General features: G+C 37.2%; 1 protein-coding gene across 1 annotated transcript in view; it reads left to right on the forward strand.

Annotated features, from left to right (window-relative positions):
• LOC107655216 (CUGBP Elav-like family member 5) overlaps window positions 1–27,536 on the forward strand; it is a 250,264-nt gene that overhangs the window by 53,042 nt on the left and 169,686 nt on the right. Inside the window, exon 3 of the mRNA XM_016442649.1 lies at window positions 5,913–5,995. Within this exon, the coding sequence (XP_016298135.1) occupies window positions 5,913–5,995 (83 nt within the window). The remainder of the gene's footprint in view (window positions 1–5,912; window positions 5,996–27,536) is intronic.

The following is a 27,536-nucleotide window of genomic DNA, read 5'->3' on the forward strand; positions in this document are numbered from 1 at the left end:
AAGCATTAACACATGTTAGACTGCACCCCATAAACACAATCAAGCCTAGAAAAAAACCAGTCAACCACCCCTTTAATGATGTGTGAGCTGACATTATTGAGTATGTGTGAGTATATGCAAAAAACAAACATGTCTTGAGAGTCCAAAAGCATTCGCTGCGTAAAGAAGCCTATTAGATTATATTTAGAATGCCCCTTTAACTCAAGTTATGAAAGCAAAAATACCCCTGTATGGGTTTTTGTTTTTTAGATTTATAAGATATGATATAGTTAGGTAATATCACAGAAGTAAGGGTGCCTTTTTCCCAAATATCGGTGCGTGAGCGATTGCAAATTTATTGATTTTATACAAAAGTTCAACAAACAAGAAATTCATACTAAATGAGGTACATTATAGACACTATTGACATTTTTTTCTGTTTTGCCCATGAAAATAGTTACAAACAAAGCCAGAGCAGGATATTGGTACATCTCAGAGCAACACTGTGGTGTTTCATTTCATTTGAACGAATCATTTGAGCCAGTGATTCAATGATCCATTCATAAAGACAGTCGCTTGCTTTGTTTCTAAATGAATCAGCTGTTTTGAATTAATCATGTGAATAAATTATTCAATGAATCACTCATTACGAGAGGGCCTTGCCGCCATCTACTGGTGGTTTTAGTGTCATATTTATTTATCCCTGACAGGCCTAAACCAGCCAAGGTACCAGGACAAAAACACACTCAGCAAAACATTGTTTTATTATCGCTATTGAAAAAAATCCCCAAAATTTCGAAATATCATTTTTTGTCAATATCGCACACCACTAGAATGGAGTGTTTGAGAACTTGATTGAAACAATTTTAGCAACTCCGTTTGGTGACAATAGTTAAAGAAATACCTCATCTTTAAGGAGTAAATACACAGTGTTTATTCCGTTGCAATTGAACATGGGTGAAGAAAGAGAAGGTGACAAGGCAGAGAAAGCAACAAGGCTGACTGCTTTGTAGTTACTTTCACATTTACAAAACTGTGATCCTCACATTGCAGTTTGATTGTTGCCAGTGAATCTGTTATATCGGGCAAATCCAAGACTTGCTTTTGCTGTTAGTCACAAAAACTAATGGCCTCAGAGATCTTCTTCCTGCAAAGTCACCTGTTCTGTGATACCTGTGGCAGAAGGGTTATATAATCTGGTGTGCATATGTGCATGTTTTTATGAATTCACATTTCTGTCTTTGGGACCCAAGAGGTTCAAAGTTTCTTTTCCTAGTTCTCCGCCACTGTTTGCCTCTCTGTCAGGGTGTCAAGGGTAGTCAGGGCTTATTCCAGCTGGCAAAGAGTCTCGGACAGGGACGGCTGGCTGATCTATGGACTTGCTCAAACACACACACACAGGCACACGCACACAGAAACACACACGGGCACATCCAGTGTAAAGCGGACTGGACAGGCTCCCCCATGTTAGAAAATAGACTGTCTGTATTTAGCTTGTCTGCAGGGACTCCTCGCAGCACCTCTGGCCTTGCCATTGTAAGGGATGCAGAGGCTTTGTGCTGGCTTGTTTTTCCTGTGCTGGCGAGCGGTGATACTCGATAGGAACACAATGTTGTGGGTGGACTTGAATCTTGAATTAAATGAAGGCCAGTGCATCTGGTCTTCCTTCTGGTCTATGATTCAAAGCTTTGATGCTAGCATACAGGACCATCTTGGGTCTGCAGCCTCTTACCTAAACTCGCTTTCCCAGATTCATGTCCCTTCCCGCTCTGTGTGATAAGTGAATTCATCAAGGTAACTTTCAGAAACCTTCACTTTCACTGTTCCTCAGTGGTGGAACTGACCAACCTTCTTCCAAATAGCACAAACCATCCCAATCTTCTGAAAACAGAAGACATACGGCACTTCTACAAGCAAATGGATAAAAAAAAGCCAAGAAGTAACTTTTAGGGAACTCTTAGGCACCAAGATTAACATATTTGGCATCATGGATCCAAATATGGCATTAGCAACCAACATCACTTTTATGTTTATTTAGTTATCTTTACTTTTTTGGGCTTTTTTCCAGAAATCTTTACTTTCACTGTTCCTCACTGGTGGATCCGACCAACATTCTCCCAAATAGCAGAATCCATTACAGTCTTCTGAAAACAGAAATCATATAAAACTTTACAATCGACTGACTAACTAAAGACAAGATTTATTTAAATCTGCAACTAGTCAGCAACAAAACCTCTAGATTGCTAATCACAACACTTTTCTAATGTGCACACTTGTGAGACACAATCTCAATTACATATGAAGAGTTTGGTTCCAAAACGCGGTAAACACCATTTAAAAAACAATTGAGTTCCCGCCAAAATCAGTATTGTATCTGGTTGGTATTGAAACATTTTTAATTTTACGCAAAATGCGATAACCGCCGTGTTATTCTGTCATGTTTTCTCCCTATCTTTCCAAGCCGCGACAAACGCCAGTCTCCCTTCTCTGCAGAATGCGATACATCCGCTCAACCAATCACAGCGAACCATTCCACGCATTGTAAACAGTAACTGACAAGCTACGCAATATCGTGTTCATAATCGCAGATGTATTGCATATTGCATAGCTTGTCAGTGATCTATGGCTCTGTGTATTAAATGCCACTCCATCTGAAAGCACATGATAGAGATTTACTACTAATCACAGAACCGGCTTTACTGATGAGATGCATGTGACAATCGCATGCTATTTATCGTGCAGCCCTAAAAAAAATGAATAATTTTGACCGCATTGATGAGCCTGTGGTGGTTTCTGCAGTGGGGAAGAAACGTAAGCTATTAATAAGATTAGTATTGACCAAGTTCAGAGGCTGTCATATGTGGATCAACTTAATTTGTTGTGTATTTACTTGTTATTGTGTTGTGTAATTGTGTATTTACAACAGTTTCAATATGAAAAATAACTTTTATATTGATTCAAGGGATTTATTGCATTTTGGGGAAAAAATAATCCGTTTTTATAATAAATCTTTAAAAACCAAAATCTGGATTTGAATTTAGAATGTTATTATAACCTAAAGATGCTATGTGAAAGTTTGAAACAGAAAATAGTGGGTTTTATCTTGCCACTTTCTTGGTAAAGAAAACACATTTTTACTCAAATTAATCAAAATGGATTTATAGCGTTTTGGAACCAAACTCTTCATATTTTCTGTCTCCTTTTCCTGTTCAGTGCAAAAACAAACGCAAGTTTTTTTTTTTTCATTGTCTTGTGTTGCCAAGTTTGTACCAAAGTGAATTTTGGGATCAAAGATATTTGGGTCATAGTTAATTTGCTATTTTGGGATTGTAGATCTTGTAATTGACGCGAGTTTGTGATTAATTCCATAAAGATTAGTTGTGCAACAACTTGAGAGAAAACAAGAACCCGTGGAATGCGTGACTAACTTTAGTCTTGTGGTGGATGCTACTTTTCTTTAGTTTTCTGCACTTAATCTTTTGCTCTACCTAAAATTTGGCAAAGTCCCTGCTGGAAAAAGCCATCTTAAACCAGACTAAGCTGGTTTTAGTTGGTCCCCAAACCTGATCAGGCTGGTCTGTTGGCTGATTTTAGATGGGTTTTGTGCACTTTTTAGTTGATCAGGCTGGGAGGCCAACTTAAACCAGCTTAGGCTGGTTTAAGCAGGTTTTTTTTTTAACCACTTAAGCTCAGGGCGTTTTTTGGTATTTTCGCCTAAATTTGACACACTCAAATTCATTGTTTCACTGTAAAGACAACCCTTTGAACTACAAAATATGAGTGTAATTCTTTATAAATAACATTATATATTTTTCAAATATTACAATAAACACAAAAAAAACACAGGCGCTTTTGGAGTTTTAAAACAAATAATTTTTTTGAAATTCTGTAATTCAGGTTCTATTAGGCCCAACTCTCTGCAATTTACTTTGTTTGATGCCACTAGATGCCAAAAAGTACCAGAAAAAAGAATCTTTCAAATAACAGCTTCTAAACAGGAGTTATAACATTATATGTGAAACGAGTAGAAATAGACAATTTGACATCTAAATGTGTCATTGTGAGTTTCCTTTGCAAAAACAGGCTTTATAAAACACATTAACCCCACAATCCTATTTTACTCTGTGCCATAAGCACTTTAATTGATTATTAATTGAATTATGTTTCATTTTTATGTTTTTCTAAGTAGTAATATACAAAATGGCACAAGCGAATTGGACCTAATTTCAAATATTGTGTATACTACAATGAGAATCCTCATCACAATCATCACAAAACTGTCTACATTATGAATATATATCTGGTCTATCACAATCTAAGATAGAATCCATATCCTCCAGCTTTATATCATTCCATTTATATGCATTCTGTATTGGGACAATGATTCACAGCATCCTCTCACCTCATCATCAGCTCACTCCTGTATCCAGCATCTCTCCATGGCAACATTGCATCATTTCTGGTCCAGAGCGGAGCTAATTCGCTAGAGGGCAGCTATTCCTAGCCTTCAGAGCGTCAAACAAACACACATCAGTTCATCCACACAGCACTGTAATAATCCATGTATATTTACTGTATATTCACTGAAATGCATAATATACTGTACTTTTCTGTCAATAAACACTGTATCAGATTGCTAGCAGTGCTATCACGTTTCAGAGCAACGATTCCAACATAAAACACGGCTCAGACGCACAAACTCACCCGCATACAGCCTCACAAGACGCGCGGTCAATCCTCTCCACGGCGCGCTGAACGTTCTTCACCATATATAACTTGTATTATGATTATCATAGATTGATATAATCCGAGCAGCGTGTGCCGTATCCTTTCCGTAAGGCAAACTCGCCTTCAAATCGCGTCCAGAAACTACAAGTTCCACAACACCTAGCCAGAAGATCCCGGATGTCTGAAGACCCCCTCCCCCGCTAGTGACGCAGAGGTGTCAAATTTCACAGCTCTGAGATGGCCGCCGAGTAGACAGACATGAAATCTGACCAATTGGAGTCCACCAGCGATCGCAGACCCTAGAACATCAGACGCGCTGTCTGTGCGCTTTCATGATGTGGAGAGTGTCTCTCAGACGCGCAAACAGGCGCTCTGGCAATTTCGTTACTTGGACAAAACGCTATATATCTCACCGATGGAAGCACGCAGAAACGTGAAAATGGTCTTGTTTGAAAGAAGAGATCCTAATCTAAAAGATAATATAGAGTATATAGATATTTGTGGCTGTTTGTGGCTGACTGAAGCAGTGCTACGAGTAGGAATGTAAATTCGCTCAGAGGTGACCAAATTTTACATCGCGATTCTATCGAAGATAATTCGATCTGTGATTGTCACACAATGAAATAATCTACATCGTCAAATTCCTGAGAATGAGAGCTTTCTTGTGATATATGACTTGACTTTTTTGTTAAAAATATATAAAATACATATTCTTCGTAAAAATTATTCGCAATGGTTAGGCGGAAATTCGTGTGTGGGACGAATAATTTTCTAAGCTTAATTTTACTGCTTTATGAATATAAAAACCAAAAGGAATGGTATTCTTTGTAAAGAAGACACTCCAACCTTTCAAATGAACCCATATATGGGCTGATACCATATAAGGAAGGCTATGTAAATGAAGCATAAACATTTTTAACGCGATTTTGGAGTTTAACTTTAAGCAAAAGTAGCACTATTTGTATAGTGTTCTTTCTTACTACCCTTATAGTACTCATTTGAAAGTCACTATGCATGTAAGTGCCTGCTCTAAATGAATAAATGTAAATGCTTTTGTCCTGATTGTCTGGCCACTGTTATTTGCTACAGGAAGCTGTTTGGTTACTTGAAATGACTTTGGCCGCCCGTCGATATCAGGCAGTATTGAGTTCAAGACCACTGTCTATCGAAGTCATTGAAAGTCTCCTTTCCTTTTTGTCACACAGGCTGCGCGTTCCTCACCTACTGCGCCCGCGAGTCGGCCATCAAAGCCCAGAACGCCCTCCACGAACAGAAGACACTGCCGGGGGTAAGTCCGCTGCCAGCCTTTCGCCTCACCTCTTTAAGAGGGCCACAATACCAGTCAAAGCTAAAGCCATATGTTTTAGACAGAGAGCTAAAGCCTTTGGAGCAGAAATTAGTCGATAACCCAGCCTTTTAAGATCAAGCTTTGAGCTGTTTCATGGTACTTCTCCCCGAGGACATTTGCAGGCATTGATCCGATGCTTTCAGTGCAGGGCTTGGGGATGCAGTGATAGCAAATGTCAATTCATTTGTTCTCTCAATTTTTCCAAACTGCTCCATTTACGCAAAAAGCCAGTGAGTAATTGTTGCCCAGTTGCACAAAAGTATTCCAGACGCACAAAAATAAACATAGCGGGGTGCAGCGAGAGTGTTTCCGTTGACAGTTGTGTGCTTCTGAGTATGGCTGGCAATTGCAACGACATTCAAAGCACAAAACACACAAGGAGGTCCGACAGTAGTCTTTGCTGCCGTACACAGCCATAGTGAATGGTATAACAATGACATATTGTTGCTATGATGCCAGACAGATCTCCTGAAGTAACCTGCAGGAAACTTGAATGCACAGAGAGCAACGTAGATGCAAATATAGCACCAGCAGTATTGCTTTTGTGCCTTTTTTCCCCTTTGTTTGGACCTCTAAATATTGACATTATTTGTTTATAGCATTTTTTTTTGTTTTGTTTTTGCTTTGCTTTGTCTCATTTTGTTTTGTTTTTCGCTTTGCTTTATTTTATAAATTAATATATTTTACTGTTTTATTTTTTTATTTTGACAACATTTTATATTGTTATTATTTATTTGTTTGTTTATTAATATGGCATCACATATGGAAATATGGCACCAGTAACATTGCTTTTATACTCTTTTTCCTTTTTCTGTTTTTTTTGACCTCTAAATAATGTCTTTGAGTGGGTGCCAGGAAATTTGTTGGTTGACCATGTCATTTTTTTATTTTGTTTTGCATTGCTTTATTATTAAATTATTAAATATTATTGTTTTATTTTTTCTGTTTTCTTTTTGATATTGCCGTTAATATAATTACTGTTTGTTTGTTTATTAATTTGGCATCACAGATGCAAATATGGCTTTGCTTGATTTTTTGTTTTTGTTTTGTTCTTTGCTTTTGCTTCATTAATAAATATTATAAAGTGTTATTTTATTTTTTATTTTGAAATTACATTATTATTAATTGTTTGTTTGTTTTTACTTTATATTCTTCTGCAACTTTAGATTATTGTTTTTTTGTGGTTAATTGTACCAAAATCCTTAATAGTGAAGTTGCTTCTTTATTCCTTTTTAAATACTATTTTTTCCATTCTAAATTATATCATGAGCAATTTAAGTCAAACATTGGATAATTTTCAGAATTTCTTAGTATTTTATATGTTTCCTATTGTGCTCAGTTTGGCACGATGGTTCATGTTTGTCAACCATTGTTGCGGACCGTTGAAACATTCACGTAAGAAGCCTCAAAATGAAAAGCTTTAAAGAAGAAGCCAATGACAAGTGGTATCCAACATTCGATTTAGTGCCACTATGTCAAACACACACCCTTTTACACCCAGGAGAACATTTGAGCCTGAAAGGAGAAAAAAAAAGATGAAGGAGGGGGCAATCAGAATGTGACACATGTCATCCAAGCCTGTTGAGAATATCACAACTTCCCCATTGCACTGTGGGGTGAGAGAAATGCGCACATGTACACAGACTTGCTGCACGTGTGACATCATTGCATCAGCTTCACTTACCAGTGTTGTCATCCCCTGAGACAACTGCGAATAAGATAGTAGGTGTTTGTTGAAGAGTCTGTGAACTAGAGGCGTGTTTTTATGTTCATTCGTTTGCCTGCTAGGAATAGGACATGATGGTTGACTATTTTTTCATAGATGTATATTTTAGTTTTAATATTTTAGCTGTGGTGCTCTAATTAACATGCTGACAGTGTGATGCACTGTAAAATCCTCTCAGGAAAATGTGCGTCTTCTAAATTTAACATATTCAAAATACTGTGTCTGTAGCCATACACATTTAAACAGACATCTTTGACTGTTGCATCATGTCTCGCACTGTTTTTTTTTTTGGCGCCACAACATGAGTTATGTTTTTAAATCAGTGTGTCACATTTAAAAAAAAAAATGTAAAAAATCACAAAATCCTTCATTCGGTTGCGCTCTAGGTATTTGTGAACACAAGAACATGTCTTAAATACCCCTAATACCAGTCTAATTATTCAGGGTTTTTTCTTAAAGGCACAGCTCACCCAAAAATTTTAATTGGCATTGTTTTCTCTTCCTCGTGTTGTTCCAAACCTGTATGAAGCTCTTTCTTCAGACTTGTATGATGTTCTTTTTTTTTTTGTCCATACAATAAAAGTCAGTGGAACCCAATGTTGTTTTGGACCCAACTGACACGAGGGTGAACATATCATGACACAATTTTCATTTCTGAGTCATAATTTTCTCACCCTCATGTTGTTCCAAATCTGAATTCATTTCTTTCTTTTGCACGACATACATTAAGGTGTTTTGAAGAATGTTTGCAACCAAACAGTTTTGGTTCCCATTGACTTCTATTGTATTGACAAAAAATAAAAATAAAAAAAATACAATGGAAGTCAATGGCAACCAAAACTGTTTGGGCGCAAATATTCTTCAGAATATCTTCTTTCATGTTCTGCCGAAGAAATAACTTCATACAGGTTTGGTAGGACATGATGGTGAATAAATGATGATAGGATTTTTGGTGGACTAAACCTGTAATATTAGTCACTCAGGTAACTCATGACTAGTCCATTTTAAAACTATGTGCTTTGCGAACACGCTCTTTCCTCCATGTATATCTGCTAAAGTGGCCTGCAGTGAGTCTTGGCCAAACAGCCTATTCCTAAATCTTCCCCCAACATCCCCTCCTCGATACGTTGATGGTAAGCAGATATGCCAGTTGTTTGTTTGCTAAATCCTGCTTGATATGCAGATTGCCAGAGGCTACAGAGTAATTCATGTAAACTATGGTTCTCTCAGAGAGGACCTGTAAGTTATTTATGCTTGTGTTTTTTCCTTAACTCTTGACTGACCGTCCCTCTTAGCAAAAACCTTGATGGGATGTGATGAGTTAGGCTTTTGGTCCAGTGTTATTTATAATAGTTTCTATTATTATTCTATTAATTTGAAATTAGCTTTTATTTTTATGTTTTTGTAATTTTCTTTTCTTTTGTTGTTTTTCTGAAGTATTACTAATTATGTTTAATTTATTTTTATTTCTATTTGTTTTGGTTGAGTTTGTTTTTATAACTTTCCAGTTAGCAATTTTAGTGCTTCAGCTACTAAGGCTTAATTATTTAATTATTTTAATAATTAAGGCTAAATTATTTTAAGTTTTTCATGTAATATTTATATTTCTTATTAGTTTTAGTTAACTATAACTACCCCGTTTCACTCATGTCATATGCAAAGTTACACCTTAAAGGTGACATAAAGCACACAGTTTCTGCCAATCTCATGAGAGCCCATAGAGTACTGTAGTACTCCATACTTCATATCTCCGATGAGTCTTTAGTTTGATCAGATTGATAAAAGACAGATACAGTTTAACGCTTCTCTCTGAAAACTGTTGAGCTCCTGGAGGTGTGCCGTGGGCGGAGCTAAAGAGTCACGAGCATCGCAGCTTTTGCGTAGTGATCGTCTGCAAGCTGTGACATCGATATTAATAAAACAGGAACAAAAACTTTATTTATTTAAATTTGATTTAATTTGTTTATAAAACATTCGTCACTGAAATGTTGGGAACAAACAAACACACTTGCACAACTCCGTTGCTGCCCCGGAGAAACAAACTGCATCCACTGTTCCCATAACGCTGGGTTCTTTGAGAAGCTGAACAAGGTTATCTTTCCCTTACAACCAAAAACACACTTCTTTGGTGACTGTTGATTTCGTGGTCTCAAAACAAAATGACAAATCCTTTTTGAGCAAGTCCTGTGCTGAGCTGCCGACGACTTCTGCAGCCCGAACGAAGCGCGTTGATTTGCTGCTGTCGCTCTCGCTCTGGTTGATGTGTGTGCGCTCTTCCGGGAGAAGTGCCCATACAAGCAATTCCATCCTTTATGAAGTCATGCAGGGCCATACTCAGAAAAAATAAACTTTTCGAAACTTATATGAACCCTGAAGGAGTGTTTTTGGCACAGACATATTTTGTCATATGTCCATCTTGTTTTTTGAAATTGTGAAACATGAAACTCTTTAACTGTGTAAAAAAGTCAGAATGAATGAAATAGCATTAGACCCCTCAGCCCCCTTTAAGGCCAGTTTCACACGGCTGTTGTCTCTGGTAAAGATCATTATATGCAAATGATTAAATATCTATCAAAACTTTACATTGTGCACTCCTAGTGGCATCAACCGGAATTGCAAATATAATGATTGACAGGTAACATTTTTTACTTAAATAAAATTTTTATATTTTAATTAAAATAAAAACTGTCATAGATAATTTCGTAAGATAATTTCTATATTTTTATTTTTCATTACAATCTTGAATGTGGAAAAATCACAGTGAAATGTCATCCAATATGAAGATGAAGTGTCCTTTGTGCGCCCCTAGTGGCATCAGGTGGAGTTACAAATGTAGTGACTGTTTTTGTTAGTTTTGTTAGTTTTCCTGTTAAGTGTTATTTTGGGCTGCCCCAAAAAAAATTAATAAAAAAGTTTACGTCACCTTCATATTTAACATTTTTTTTTAAATACATATTTAAGAAAATATTTTTTTGTGGATAATTTCGTAAGATTATTCTTAGATTCTGTTTTTCTAGCATTTTTCCAGATTTTCTTTTTATTCTTCACTACAGTCTTAAATGTGGAAAAATCACAGTACAATATTGGGCCGATATCGTACCGATATATTGTGCATCGTATTATAACGAATAATCGTAGGGGGCTAAATTGCACGCAGCTAGCAGTTGTGCAAGAGAAACAACAGCCAATTGCATAAACGGCCACATTTTTCTGGATGGATCATCCCCAGAGTGCATCTCACATGTAGCAACTGCCAAGATCGATCAAACAATGTAAATCCTCCCAGTTTAACTCCAGCTGGGATTTCACGGAGCCTTCAAGTTCAACGTACTGCTAAGAATCGCTTTGACAGGGGGGCACATATGAGTCCCATTATAGGAGTCGGAAGACACCCTAAGGCAGAGGAGGAGCAGGAGGAGGAAGTTGGGTGAAGGCGAGGAAGACGTTCTGACAGCTGTCCGCCTCGATAGCACGCTTCCCCATCAGTGACCTCTGAGGAACATCAGCTCGCAATGTGCGAGATGTGGTGATAACATCACCATGTATACATGGCAGCTTGTCAGGATCATCTAGGGCTAAGTGCGGTGATCTGTGTATGTTTGTGCGTAGTGGGATGGGTGGTTGATTTTGTTTGTGTGTATGCGTGGTCAGTGTCCAGATGGCCATTTTGAGTAATTTTGTAGTTGAGTACTTTAAAACGGGCATAGAAATTATCTAAAATGTGTGGAGAAATATTATGAAGCTTGAATGAATGAATATTAGTAAGGTGGTGTAACCTTCGGCCAACTGTTTTGGCAAGAGAGCGCTAGACGTAGTAAGATTAACGTTTATAGGTTCATTGAATCCATGACCGCAACAAAGCAAAACAAAACTCTTTAAAAAGTTAAGTTCCGTCGGTGTTGATAACCTCGTGGGCGGCACACTGACATACAGCACCATTGCGTCATCAACAAAAAACAGCAGCAGCAACAACAACAATAACAATAATAATAATTCAAGCACATTATTAAATGTATACTAACTTATAACTTGACTATGTAAAGGATGTATGACTCTAACAAGAACCAAACGTGCCATTACAAATCAAAATTCGATTTCATGGAAATTTTGATTGAAGTCACTCAACATATTAATGGAAAATGGTAACAAGAACACTGGAACTACAACATAAATTAATCTCAGCAGTATTTTAAGTGTATTTATATAAAGCATGCTCCTCCATTTCCAAGCAGCTGGTGAAAAAGATGATTCATAACTGCAAATTGAATTTGTTGCATTATAGCAGTTTACCATTTTTAGAATCTATCTAAATTGCTTTTAATCCACTGATTTAAGTTGCAAACAAGGTTACAGTGAAGATGCAAAATGTATTAAAAAATCTACATGGACAAATATGTGAAGATATTTATGGCACGACTGCCAAAGTATGAAGTTATATGTTTTTTTAATTAGATAGAGTATGCCAGCATATACATCCATCTAGGCTGGAACAGGACATATCACACTGAGTCAAAACAATGTGAAGACAAAGAAACCTATTTGTTTCGACATGCTCACAACACCTCTGTCAAGCCTGCTGTGCATTTTAAAATCTAGTTTGGCATGGCATACGCACATAACTACATAAAAGGTATATTTTTCCAACTGCCTCTGTGAGAAATTAGGCACGCTCACAGATGCGTCTGTGCAGGAAGGCCGGCCACGCTTGGAGAAAATTAGAGCGGTTTCGCCACGTTTCGGCGTGTATGAGCTCATGCTGTCCGTGGGGCTCCACACCCCTGCTGGAATTGCAAATTCACCTGCTCCTCCGGAGTCGGCTCTGCCAAGCTGCAAATCCGGTGTAATTTAAGGTGTGTGTTTTACGCCCAGATCCGTTGCTTGTTCTCACATCCGTCTGTGGAAGATGTGTGAACTGGTCAATTTTCGCTTTTGTCAGAAAAAAACCCCACATCCTATCCTTGAAAACCTTAATTTCCTACATTCTTGAATATAAAGTTTTTTTTTTTTTTTTTTGTCATTGTTGGCATCTGTTGTTCCATGTTCTTCAGACATGGTTATTTTTAAAGGAATAGTTCACCCAAAAAGGTGTAGATAAGTTTGTTTCTTCATGGGAAGAGATTTGGAGAAATTTAGCATCACAACACTTGCTCACCAATGGATCCTCAGCAGTGAATGGGTGCCGTCAGAATGCAGCTCAAACACACAGCTTGTCACCTCACAAGATGTTAAATGATGGACTGGAGTGATGTGGATTACTTGTGGAATATTGTGATGTTTGTTTCAGCTGTTTGGACTCACATTCTGATGGCACCCATTCACTGCAGAGGATCCATTGGTGAGCAAATGATGTAATGCTATATTTCTCCAAATCTGTTCCGATCAAGAACAAATTCACCTACATCTAGGATGGCCTGATTTTAAATTTTTTTTGGTGAACTCTTCCTTTAAGAACGGTTTACTAAAAGTTCTTTAGGGAACCAAAAATGGTTCTTCTATAGGAACGTTGCGAAAACCCCTTTTTGGAAGCGTGTTCCCGGTGAAGTCTTGTTATAATGACAAAACAGAAAATAAGCTGATTGTTAACTCTTGTACACTAACAAGTCTCCATTTTTAGCTTTTGATGGACATGAAATATGTAAGGAACGCAGGAGGTGTTACCCAGAGTGTGAACACTGTGTGTGCTGACAAAGCTGTATATTTTTCTCAGAATAAACGCTGTGATAACATGCTGACGGCCGCTCCTATCAAATCAAATTAATAAGAGTGATTGGCATGACTATTATAAATACAGTGGGTCCTGAAAATCTAATTTAAATCTGAAAGTTTTAGGAAGTAAAAAGGCATATTTAAAATTTTTCTTATGGTTTATAATACATATTGTTATCATATATCATATTTAGAATTGTATTTTAATAAGTTTTATTAATATTTGCAATGCTTTTGAACCCCACTGTATTTTTTGTTATATTTATTTAAATAATATTTTTTATAATTTCATAATTTTATTGTTATAGTTTAATGAGTAGTTGTAACAGTAATAGATGTTACTGACTAAAAGGTGAATAAATACATAACTATTTTTAATAATATTTTAATACAGTTTACAATTTTTATATTTTTCTTTTACTATGTAGTAAAAGACTATGTTTGTTACTATGTTTTTTGTATTATATTTAGAATCATATTTGAAAATGTTTTGTTAATGTTTGCAATGCTTTTGGACCCCATTTTATATTTACTGTAAATTAGCAATAGTTTACTTTGTATTGTAATAAATATTAATTGTTTATTTCAGAACTTTGTTATTTCTATATGTATAATTTCTGACTAAAAGTTAGATAAATATATACTAGCAAATCAACAATCATTTTGCGTGAACACAAGGTCACAAGCAAGAATGTGTACAGAATATAAATACAGCAGTTTTTGATTAATATTGTGTGACCAGACTAAAAATGGCTTTAAAGTAGCATGCACAAACAATAGCAGAGCAAATCGCCTTTATTGTTTAGCCGTTGATTTTTATCTACAAGGCAAACAGTGGTTCTCCATCTCTCTGATAATCTCTAATATGATTTTCAGCATTTGTTTGCCTTTGAATTTTGGAAAATGTGTGAATTTGAGTGTATTTCCTGCTGTCGGCCCGTCTCTCTCTATTTGTCTGTTTCTCTCTCAAATCCGCTGATTCATTGACAATGAAGTGAGCTGGTGGATTGTGGTGCTGTCTGATGGGTGGATATTTGCGTCCGGGGTTTGTGGTAATGCAGTTACATGGCCAGCAGTGTGTGATGAATAGAAAGTCTCCAGTGCGGTCATATGAGAAATCACAGAGGAGCTGCACACGAGACTCTGCTTCTCACTTCATGAAGTTTTATAGTGCCGCTTCCCCTGTTATGGCTTCTACCACAATGGAGAGATGCAGACGTATGACTGCAGCGTTACACGGGGTGTGTGTCTGTGTGTGTGTAATGGCACAGGGGTGTAATGTACATAGTAAAAAGCTATTGCACTTGAGTGATCCTCAAGGATTTCACTCCCCACAACCCTGAAACAAGAGAATTAACATAGTCTTTCTTTCTTTCTTTCTTTCTTTCTTTCTTTCTTTCTATATATGGTCTATATCGGGGCCATGTTTTTTTTGGGGATATTTACCATGATATTTACCATGGTACTACCATGACATTCTTTAAAGTACCATGAAGTAGTCTGTGAGTACCACATATATACAGTAATAGTTAAGTGCTGTGGTATATTTTAAATGAACATTATTTCAGTATAGCGTGATATTGAATGTACCATGGTACTTCTCTAAGTAGTAAGAGCAGTTTTTACCATAGTATTTATTATGGAAGCTCATTTCCACCACACAAGGGGGAAAAAAAATCATGCTTTGGTGAATCAAAATTGAAGTACCAAGTCAAAATTATGAGATAAAAGTTGAAATTGTCAAATTATGACTCATAATTGTTAAATATGTATATCTCATAATTATGACTTTATGTCTCATAAATGTCTTTTTATCTCATAATATTTGTCATAATTATGTTTCAATGTCAATTTCGACGCTATAATGTCATATTTTTTTCTATTAATTCCACATTTTTATCCCATAATTCTGAATATTTATCTCAAATTTTTGACCTTGTCAATTAGATTTTAATAGCAATTTTTGAATTTGTATGTCAGTTTGGACTTTTTGTCACACTTTTTTTATTTCTTAATTTAATTGTTTAATTATATATTTAATAATTATTTAATGATTTAATTTAATTATCGCTTGGTATCTCATAATTTAAACCCTTTGTCATAATTAAAGTTTTTTTTGTCAGTATTTTCAGTGTTTATCTCATAATTATAACTTTTATCTCATAAATTACTTTTTCATAATTGTTTTAATGTCATTTTTGACTTTGTATCTCAATTTTGGCTTTGCCATAATTTTTTATATCTCATAATTTCAACTTTTTATCTCATAATTATCACTTAGTATCTCGTGATTTAAACTTTGTCATAATTTCGTTTTTTTGTTGTCTCAAAGTCAGTTTTCTCAATGTTTATCTGATAATTTCAACCTTTATAAACTCAACTCATAATTATTTATCTTTGTCATAATTATATTTTAATGTCAGTTTCGACTTTGTATCTCAATTTTGACTTTTTGCCATAACTGTTTTTATCTCATAATTTCAGCTTTTATGTCATAGTTAGCTGTTTTTATGTTATAATTTTGATTTACTAGAGTGCAATTTTTTTTCTAATGTGGTATAATTGAGCTTCCCTAATTCCTTGAAATATGTTTGAGCGCCCTGTAAATACCATATCAATTTTCTTTTCTTTTCTTTTCTTTTCTTTTCTTTTCTTTTCTTTTCTTTTCTTTTCTTTTCTTTTCTTTTCTTTTCTTTTCTTTTCTTTTCTTTTCTTTTCTTTTCTTTTCTTTTCTTTTCTTTTCTTTTCTTTTCTTTTCTTTTCTTTTCTTTTCTTTTCTTTTCTTTTCTTTTCTTTTCTTTTCTTTTCTTTTCTTTTCTTTTCTTTTCTTTTCTTTTCTTTTCTTTTCTTTTCTTTTCTTTTCTTTTCTTTTCTTTTCTTTTCTTTTCTTTTCTTTTCTTTTCTTTCCTCCCTGCACTAGATTTACCAGATGTTTCGCCAAACCTCACCGTCCCATGAGTCATTTGCATATTTTAAGATATTTAGTGAAAAGCTGGCGGTGCACTTTGACATGTTCCTGTGAGAAAGAACAACAGAAACAACCCATAAACAAGCTAATGGCTTCCTTATCTGCACTGCCGACAAGGCTCTTCTTAATTGGTTCAGATTTGAGAAGAGTCCCATTCCAACAACTTTTCGCCTGGAATTTCTTGTTCTTACCTTCTGTTTCACTTTTAAGCACAATGTACTCTTCAGATTGAAGTGGAGTTCAGCTTCCCATTCGAGCCCTAAATGTTTTCTAGATAACTGGGAACGTTGCCAGTTTCTGTCTTCCATTACAAATATGACCCTCATAGTAATGGAAAAATGCCTTGAAAACAAAATAATCATCCAAACCGGGCTATTAGTTAGGCGCTCTTCTGGCACGAGTACATTTTTTAGCTATGAGTTGGTAAAAAAAAGAATAAATGAAATATTAATGCGTTTATTTCTGTATTTGTAGTCTATTTCAGGTTATAGCAGGACCGGGGATCAGCCTTCTGTGGGATTGAGTCATGTGACGATGTGATCTGGGTTAGCCGTGCGAAACGAATGTGTATGTGTGTGTGTGTACACGAGTTGTAGTGTTTGTACTTTCGGCACATCGCTCTCTCTCTTGGGTCTCGTCTGAAGGAGTCTGGCTTCTGGACAGGAGGAATAAGGGCTGAACGAGGGCCCCGGTGAAGACCCACATCTCCTGCCTGCCAATCTATCTTCCTGTCCCCTTAGCTGGTGTGTGAGTGCAGGTGCGGCCCAGCGAGCTCTTAGCTAGAGAGAAAGGGAGGGGAGGATGCCGGAAAGACAAATAGTGGCCAGTCGTTTCTGAAGGTTTTTAGAGGCTGGAGACAGGACGCTGGAATAGACGAAGTGTCACACCAAAGCAGGGTCATTTTTTGGGTTAGGTTTGAGTATGAAGTTACTGTGTGACTGTTGAAATGTGTCAGTTTATATTGTCAGGCCTCCAAACAAAAAAATCGAGTAAGAAGCCATTGGCTCCTGTAAGAAAAATTTTTAGGTGCCAAATTATTTTTTTAGGTGCCACAGAATAAATGTTTTATTTATTTTATTTTATTTTCTTAACATTTCAATCATACTTTCATGTGTTTATGTCTCATCTTTTCTTGAATTTATCAGCATTTTAATCGATCTTGTAGATGACCTGGGAACTAAGGTTCACTTAAAGTGGGAACTAAACGTCTTTTCCAAATTGAAATATATAGTCACAAAGAATTGTTCATGACACAGAATCTGTACAAATATCATGGACCATAACAAGCATCACTTGGCCACTGAGTGTAGTTTGGGCTCCTCCTCAGTGCATCCTATAAGTGTTGTCATACGTCTTTCACACATTCAGTCTGTTTTTCTTCATTAGTAAAATGCAATTTTGTAGGAGGAGTTGAATCATGTAGACAACAGGTTAAGTAAAAATATTAACATCCAATAGCGCATAAATATAGCAAAATGCTCTTCTTTATAGTTATTTTTCTAGCTGACTGATTAGCTTATGGATGCTTAATGGTTATTCTGAGATAAATGTATTATTACGTTGCAATGTTTCAAGCTTTACATGTTTTTCGCAGTTTGAAACACTGAATGAGCTTTTACATTAACTACATTTCAGTAAGTTGTACTGTAGGCTTTCTTATAAAATAGGTTACGTTTTGATGTTAATTCATGTTCATTATGTACTTAGTAGTAAAGAGAAAGATATAATGGGTTCACGTGTCGCTTGAACTGAGGCACTAAAGCGATCGCGCCTGCCGCATTAAAGAGCGCCAAAACCGTATTTATTGTTTGAATTTCGTTATGAATTTGGCATTATTTTAAAGCTATACTTTGTTTATTTAAAAGTAACAAAGCTTTTTGCGATTAATGGACGGCAAGTGTGCTTCAAATAATATGAAGTTCGCGTATTAGCAGAAAACAGCATATAGACTAAGATCTTGATAAGAAGAAGCCATAATGATTATAAACGAGAATTGTTAACGATATTGCCAATATCCACACAGTTACCTGTTGTAGTTTGTTCAAGTTGTGCACGAAATAGACTGCTTTTGTGCACTTTTACTTGCACGTCTCCGTCATTTCAATCTCTCGTGCTGCACAACTGAGCTGTGTTTATCAGGTGTTTGTCAGCACTGCTGTGCTGCAGAGATGAGGACTGTTTGAAACTCTTTTTTCCACTAAAACTTTGATGTGCATCGTCTCAGTTTAATATGTGAACATAGCAAATGATGCGATCGCAAAACAATCAGGACAAAAGACAAAAGGCATTATATGCAAATTTTTAAGTCATAACATGTATATATATAGTCGCCAGTGGCGACCTCAGCAAAAACTTAACTCGCAAATTAATATTTTTGGTCGCAAATGCCACCGTTTTAGTCGCAGTCTGGAGCCCTGATTGTGGTAGATATTCACATATTAGTTAACCTATTCAACTATTAGTCAACAACAACAACAAAAACCTTTTTACAATTAAGGCAAAAAATAAACATGAGAAGAAGTACTTTGTTGTATTGATGCCTTTTGATCGTTCCTTAGCATTTAGGCCGAAATTGATAAACCAATAATTATTATGTTATGGCCAATAAGTTATAAATGCAGATTTAATTAAAAATTAAATTTAATTAACTTAACTTAAATTAAAATGAAATGAATTTTTTTTTTTTTAGATTTACAACTTTTAAATATAAATAAAATATATGTACTACATTGCATAAAAAGGAAACACTGAAAACTAAAAACATTAGGTAATTTAAGTAAAATATTACAAATTAAATATAAATCAAATTCATATACTACTTTGTGTAAATGAATACAAAAAACAGAAAACCAGTCAACAAACAAGGTAAACAATTAAATAAAAAATGAATAAAACAATTAAATATAACTTGCATTTCTATACTACTGTGTAAATAATACAAAAAAAGAAAAAAGAAAACTGAAATTTAAGTATTTAAGTAAATAAGACATTTAATAACAATAAATAAAACTTTTAAATATAAATTAAATTTATATGCTACTTTAGGGAAATAAATACAAAAAACTGAAAACCAAATCAATAAATAATTTTAAGTAAAAAAATAAATACATAAATTACATTTCTATACTAGTTTGGGCAAATAAGTGCAAAAAAAAAAAATTTTTTTTTAAACTGTTTTGATTTTTATATCTTAGTTTGTTTTTAATTGGTTGTCGTGTGTGTCGTATTTTTACTTGTTTGTTTTATTATGTAAAGCGCCTTGAGAAACTGCTTTAAAGGCGCTATATAAAAATAAAGTTATTATTATTATTATTAGATTATCACGTTAACGGAATGTCACATAAACCAATATAGACATTGATTTCATAGAATTTTCTGTGATTAAACTATGATATAGAATTACTCATGACATGATATGACCCGAGATATCAAGGTTTTGGTCACCTCTGGTTTGGGAAAATCAAACATTTTAAATGACATCTTGCAGGTCCTAATTGCTTCCGATCTCGACGAAGAGGGAATGAACGACACCCGGTGCTGCGGAGCTGGAAAGATTGTTTAGAATTAGAGAGATAAAGAATGACAAAACAAAAAGAAGCAGGGTCTCTGAGGCAATGGATCCAGCGAAGACAGATCGAGCAATAAGGAGTGGGAGATTAGCGCTAGCTAGGGGGAACGACTAAGAGGAAAGAGAGAGAAATCAGGAGGAGGCGAGGACACAGGGTCATGCCGACAGCTTGAAACCATACTTTCAGCGGGGTGTGAGAGCAGTAGTTCACGTTAAAACCAGAGAGAAACCCCCCTCTCTCTCTCATTATATCTCTATCTCTCTCCATCCCTCATTTAAAAGGCAGATCTGCCCTGGACACAGAAGGTAGGGCACCACGTTTGTCTGCGGATACAAGGCCCCCATCTGATTCGCTGTGGGTTGTGCCATTATGTTTGACTGACAGAAGCCGTGACGAGGGACTGTCCGTGATCCCCTCCTGTCCTTCCCGGAGGTTAGATTAGGCTGGCGAGGCCTTCAACACTCACGCGTGGAGCATGCGAGGCGATGACCCTGAACATGGGTGGACGGGGAAAGCGCGTCGCAGGTGGTAGAGGTCATTTGCATTGAATGCTGGTCCAGTGTTTAAAGGAATATTCCTGGCAGGGATGCATGAATCGAAATGCTTTTTTTTTCTCTGATAAATTGCTATATTAAAAATTTTATTGGAAATGATTAATGTTATTTTTGAGCTCTAGGTTTGATGTGCTTGTTTGTAGGACTGGCCAGAAATATTGTGATTACTTATAAATTATATATCAAAATATGAAATATTACTATTGAAATGTTTCATAATATTTAATAAAACTATTGTAATTTCACAGTACAATAAAAAAAATATTAATTAATAATGATAGCAACAATAATAATATTTGTTATTGTTAAAAATATTAAACAAAACAGAAATATTGCTATTGTAATGTTTCAATGATAATAATAATAATGTTTTAGTACTTTATATTTTATTATAATAATTATTATTTTTATTCTTACTGAGGAAAAATATTAAAATCAAAACTAATTTCACAGTACAATGTTGCCCATTATTATTAAATTAAATTAAATATGAAATTACTATTGCAGTATTCTTACTTTATTTAACAAAATATAATAATAATAAATAGTGTTCAAGAAAAATTATAATATTTTATTATCATTATTATAACTAAGAAAAAATATTAAAGTTGTTATGAAAGTAAAATTACTATTGTAATATTTCACAGTAGAAAAAAAATGGTATTTTAAAAATGTAATATAAATATATTATAATAACTTTTATCATTTTATTGTCATTATTATCATCTCGGATGTAAAAGAACGGACCTGTGCTTCACTCTGATGCATGCAATGATCTGATAATTGCACCAAGCAATATCCCAATTTCTATTTACAAGCACTTAAAATGTTCTGTTAAATTGTGTAATATTTGAGCTGTACAGCTGTTTAAATAATTCTTTCTATAGTCGTTTTAAGACAAACAAAAAAAAGTTGTAAAATTGTATAGAAGTTAGCAATTTTTCCACACTCAAATCATTGTGGCTTTCCTATTGAAACATTGAGTATTTTAATGTTTACAAATTGGCCCCTATTCACTTCCATTGTAAGTGTCTCTCAAACCCAGATTGAGCTCAAGTTGTACAGAACCCGGAATATTCCTTTGAAGGTGCTGTGGGGAAGAAGGCCATTGAGGAAAAGTAAATGACGCATAATAAAACATCTTCATTGTTAGTGGACGCCTGTTCATTAATATAAAGTGAGAATCACAGTGTGTGTGATGGCTGTTTGGATAGATATGATCAAGTCCCAGTTCCCTGGAGAATGGATTCTTGTCGATCATGTTGAGCTGGTTTGGAGCGTATGCCATATGGAGGTGCAGAAAATGTGACTACACGTCTCTGTTTGGCTGGAAAGGAAATTCGAATCCAATAGCTGTATGTAGTTAAAGCCTGTGCTGGAGGTCGCTGTCCAGTGCTGAAATGCATTATTGACCCAGATCAGTGTGTAACTTGGCTACGTTCATGTGCTCTGATACAATTATATTCATTCATACTATTATATACATTTTTCTACTTTGAAAAAGCTTGTTCTTATTCCCCCCCTCCATATAATGAAAGTCAGTGGGGTCCAATGTTGTTTTGGCTTTCATTGTATTCCAAAACAGTTGAGACATTTCTCAAATATCTTCCTTTGTGGTCCACAGAAGAAAGAAAGCCATATAGGTTTGTATTAACATGAGAGTAAAAACAATTTTTTTTATTTTTGTGTGTAAACTTTCCCCTTAAACACCTAGCAAAATGTGCTGCACATCTAAAGACACTCACTGCCATGGTCGCTGTCCAGTGCTGAAATGCAGCACTGAATCACAATTGTCTATGTCAGTGGTTCCCAACCACATTCCTGGAGGCCCCCCAACACTGCACATTTTGCATGTCTCCCTAATCAAACACACCTGATTCAAGTCATCAGCTTATTAGTAGAGACTCCAAGACCTGAAATGGGTGTGTCAGACAAAGGAGACATGCAAAATGTGCAGTGTTGGGGGGCCTCCAGGACCGTGGTTGGGAACCACTGGTCTATGTCATTCACGAAGTAAACTTCGACTAAAGTTTAGAGCATCATCGCCCAAACTGTTTTCAAACAGATTTAAATTCTGATCAAACTCTAACTGCATAAGATACATCGCGAGGAGACTTCAAGTGACACAAATGTCATTTGTTCGCCTCGCTGCCGGCAGGGAAGCGGGCCTCGCCATCTAGAGATCTCCTCCTTGGAGCGTATGCGCCGATGCCTCACAGCTGGGGCGAATCCGCCCGCAGTGCGTCGGGGAGGCAATTTAGGGCCAAAGCGCTCAGTGTGACAAGCCGATCAGCATCTTTGAAAGCCGCTCGCCATGTTGTCCACTCTCATTAAGGAAAGTCTGCTGCCCAAAGTCAGATAAAAATGAAACACCGCTAATAGCACACTGGTCGCATTGTCTTTGTCTGGAGGAAGAAAAAAAAATCTTCACAGCTTCTGGTTGTGAACTGCGGCACGCAACGGCGACTGATCCATTATGGAGCACCGCGATGAACACCAAAAGCCTCCCGGGGATAATCATTAAGATGTCAGCATGGCACTATACAGCGCGCAGACTGAATATTGCGGTGTTCTTTGAGGGGGAAAGAAAAAGGAAAGCAATCACGCTGCCCCGGTGCCTCCAGATAGCACACAAAGTTATGGTGATACATGTTTTTCATATAATAGAAGCACACTGTCCGGCGAAGAGGGTCAATAAATTTATTTCGAATTGTAAAGGGGCCAGTAAAATCGCCTGGAGCTGAAACACACCCTTTTGAAGTAATACTTCTATTATATTTAGCCCCTTTGGGGTTAAACAAGCTGTTTGTTGTATGCATGAGTGTGTATATATATATATATATATATATATATATATATATATATATAGTGTATATAGAGGGGGGAGAGAGAGTATATATAGTGTGTGTTTGCTCTAGGCCCGATTTTGAGTTGTGTGTTCATGTGTTTGTGAGCTGAATTGAGTTGTAGCTCGCCGTCACCTCTCGCCTCCTGGGCTGGCTGGCCAGTCGGCATGGCAACAGTGGAAAACTACATACCAGACCGATGCACAATCCCCAATCCATTAGGTGAGAGAATGGGAGGAGGGAGACAAGACAACACACATTTATTTACTGGGTTTATTTACCCTATTTTTTCCTTATTTATAATTTATGATGTATCGATCTGTGTCACTGTCAGGTAGAAGGCAGGCTTCCACAAGGATATTCTAGCCTTTGCTCCCTTTAGTTAAAAAAGGGAGATTCAGTCAGTAGTTTGGGCATTCGGCAGCGAGCCGTCACCAAACAGAGGGGCATCTTTGAGGTCCTCTTTTTACACTGCTTTTTTTGTGGCATTACGGGCAGATTTATTGGACACTTGGTACCATGGATGTGCCATGTTTTTTGGATACTACCATGAAGGCATCTGTGTCAGTCCATGTTTTTTGGCATTATTTATATTTATTGTTTTCATTTAGCTTTTATATTGTCGGTTTCAGATTTGAATTTATGTTTTAGTAATTTTAGTAATTTGTTTTTTACTAGTATTTGGTTTTTTATATTTCCATTTAGATTTCATTTTTAGTATTAGAAATGTATTTTACTTATTTTACACTTTAAAAACATTTATATGAATTTGTACATTTGTAAAAGAGATTATTGGAGTGTGTTTTACAAGAAAATACAATTTCTTTCTACTTAAAAATTCAAGTTTAATTTAATGTTTTACTTTTCTGTTACTTTTCTTTAAGTGAAAATGTTTTCCCCTTCAGGGAACTCGCTTTGCATCAGAAACGTTTTGGGAACGCCTCTGCATGAGCATGTCCTGAAGCATGTGTGAAAACAGTCCAATGGAATGGCGAGACGTCACGGGTGGGGTGACGTAGAGACCAGGAAGCTTAAAAACGCATCTGAAATAAAGAGCATTAGCTTCATATCTCCCTTCAGCAGCCATATCACCCTACAGCCCAAGACTGGTTGCCCACTGAAGCTAAGCAGGGTTGAGCCTGGTCAGTACCTGTGCGGTGAAACCGGCGTCAGCTTTCCTGTCTTCAGCAAGCACTCTGTGTGTGTCAGTCTGAAATATCTGTTGTTTGTCAGTGCCAGTGCACAATCACAACAATATATCATGAGCAAGAAAAACAGTGTGTCCATGTTTGCAGTCCTTGCGGATCAAGTCCCGCTGTTCCTGAGGCACGGCGGCGATTGAAATCGTGGGGATCGCATGTGGATCTAGTGGAGGGGTTGGAGACGGGCCTCGCCCTTTCTCCGCCTTCACCCCCTGGATATAGCACTCTCACTCAGGGTTCGGAAGCCCACTCTGCGGTCTCTTCCCCCTCTGAGTGAAAGCTCGATGGTACAACTATCTTCCTCTGAGGAGGCTGATGTTGTTAGCATTAATAAAGAAGAGATTGAGGACTCGCCACCTGAATCTCTTGCATTTTAGAAAGCTTGATTCTCCCTGCCCTCGCTACATCATGGGTGAGGATACACGCAATTTATGTGTGGTTTGTTTGGGAGTGGAGCACGCAAATTCAGCTCTTGAGGGGGCTGGCTGTGCTCATTTATAAAATGTCCCGACGTGTACAAGTGTGCACTATCTGGAATGTTTAGCTGTGCTCCTGTTGGCGTTGCTTCTTGAGGGAAGAAAGTCTTATGCAATATAGAATCGAGTGGCTCGGATCTCGCGTTGCCGAGGGGTTATGTGTCTGCAACAAAATAATGGTCAGTAGTTCCTTGCCTGTCATCTGCTTCAGGGTGCCAAACTGACTACTCCAAATACACCAGAGGCCAGCCTCGAGAGACTGATCCCTTTAATAGACCTCTTGGTAGCGTGGAAACTTCTGCCAAATGTGTCTCAATGGGTCCTGCAGGTGGTGTGTCCCTGGCAGGCTCTGGTAGGGGAACAGGAAGTAGTTACTCTCTGAGCAAGAAGGCCACATAACGTGTTCCTCCTCTGAAAAGGGTGTCCGGGTTCTACATCCGGTACTTCAACGTTCCATGGAAGGATTGTGGAAGGATGGAAGGGTTGTGTCCGATTCTAGGTCTGTGCAGACTGAATCGTTCTTTCAAAACGTTCACATTCAAGATGCTGACATCAAATCCGAGGACTGGTTTGTCACCAGAGAGGATGCATACATGTATCCATCCTTTCACAATACAGGAAGTTCCTGAGGGTTGCTTTTGGTGGCAAAGCATTCCAATATTTGGGTTCTTCCTTTTGGCCTAGCACTGTCACTCCGCACTTTCACCAGTGCTTGGATGCAATTCTGGCTCCTCTGTGACTCCAGGGCATCCACGTATTAAATAACATCAATGATTGGTTGATATTAGCTCAGTCAGAGCAGATGGTAGTTTATGGATCAAGATGCCATTCTCGCTCACATGAAATAGCTGGGGCTAAGGCTGAACACCAATAACAGTGTGCTTTCTCCAGTACAGAGAACCACTTTTCTCAGTGTTGTATGGGTGTCAACAACGATGCAGGCACATTTGTCTCCTGCTTGTATTATTTGATTCCCTCAACTGTTTGGTCTGATGGCAGCAGCATCCAATGTGATATCTTTTGGCTTGCTGTACATGAGACCTTTGCAGTGGTGGCTCAGAACCAAGGGGTTTTCCCCAAGGGGCAACCCGCTTCATATGATCAAGGTCACGCTGTGATGCTTACGTGCCTTAGACATGTGGAGGAAGCCTTGGTTCCTCTCACAAAACCTGGTTTTGGGGGCTCCTTGTCGTCATGTAAAGCTAACAACGGACGCCTCCCTCACGGGCTGGGGAGTGGTCATGAGTGGCCGCTCTGCCCAGGGTCTGTGAGAAAGATACCATCTCACGTGGCACATAAATTGCCTGTAGATGTTTTGTGCACTGAAACACTTCCTTTTAGACCTGAGGGGCCATCATGTGCTTGTCCGCACAGACAACACTGCAGTGGTCTCCTACATCAACCCCCAGGGGGGTCTGCACTCGTGCCCACTATACAAGTTGGCACACCAGATCCTCTCACTCAGCAGTTTACATCCCTGGGCACCTGAATCAGGGAGCAGACATCCTGTCAAGACAGGGGCTGAGGCCCGGGGAATGGAGGCTCCACCCTGATGTGGTGGACCAGGCGGTGGATCACACTATCCACTCTGGTTCTCACTCTCACATCCAGCTCCTTTTGGAATAGATACCATGGTACAGATGCGGTTGAGGCTGCGTCTGTATGCCTTTTCCCCGATTGCTCTGCTCCCAGGAGTTCTGGAGAGAGTCCACCGGGACAGGGTCCGTCTATTTCTAGCAGCCCCATTCTGGCCGGCCCGAGATTGGCTCTTTTGGACCTAGTGTCCCTCCTCAATGGCTCTCCCTAGGAGATTCCAATCAGGAGGGACCCTCTGATTTGGTCAGGTGATGGAATCGTTCATCCCCACCTGGAATTATGGGTTTGGCCTCTGAGGGGGCCCAACTCATAGACTCCGGTCTCTATATATCAACATATATATTTTGTATGTAGCCAAGGCAATATTTGTAATTTTCATATAAGTTTTTAGGTTTAGAATTGTATTATATCTAATATTTATGTTTGTTATTTTATAGATCTAATATTTATATTTTATTTTAGATTTATTTCAGCTTATGAAAATGATTATTAGCTTAAGACTAGTTTGAGTTAGCAATAACAACTGATGACAATACAGTGGTGCCTTGTTATATCATATAATTACAGTGATTTATGAATGTGGTAATCAAATTGAAGCATTATATGCACTGCATAAAAGTACCATGATTTTTGTATATGGAATTCTTTGAAAAAAACCTTGAATTACCATTTAAATACCATGGTATGCATTACGTAATTATGAGTGCTGATATATATTACATTAAATATATCTAAAATCTCATTATAGATGTGCACCATGTTGATAGGGTATTCCATTGAAGTATCTTGGGTTATCAAAAAGTACCATGGTGTATGAATTTGGTAGTCAAACAGTGAT

The sequence above is a fragment of the Sinocyclocheilus anshuiensis genome, unplaced genomic scaffold (genome assembly GCF_001515605.1).
Source record: "Sinocyclocheilus anshuiensis isolate Anshui unplaced genomic scaffold, SAMN03320099.WGS_v1.1 scaffold735, whole genome shotgun sequence".
Classification (NCBI taxonomy): Eukaryota; Metazoa; Chordata; class Actinopteri; order Cypriniformes; family Cyprinidae; genus Sinocyclocheilus; species Sinocyclocheilus anshuiensis.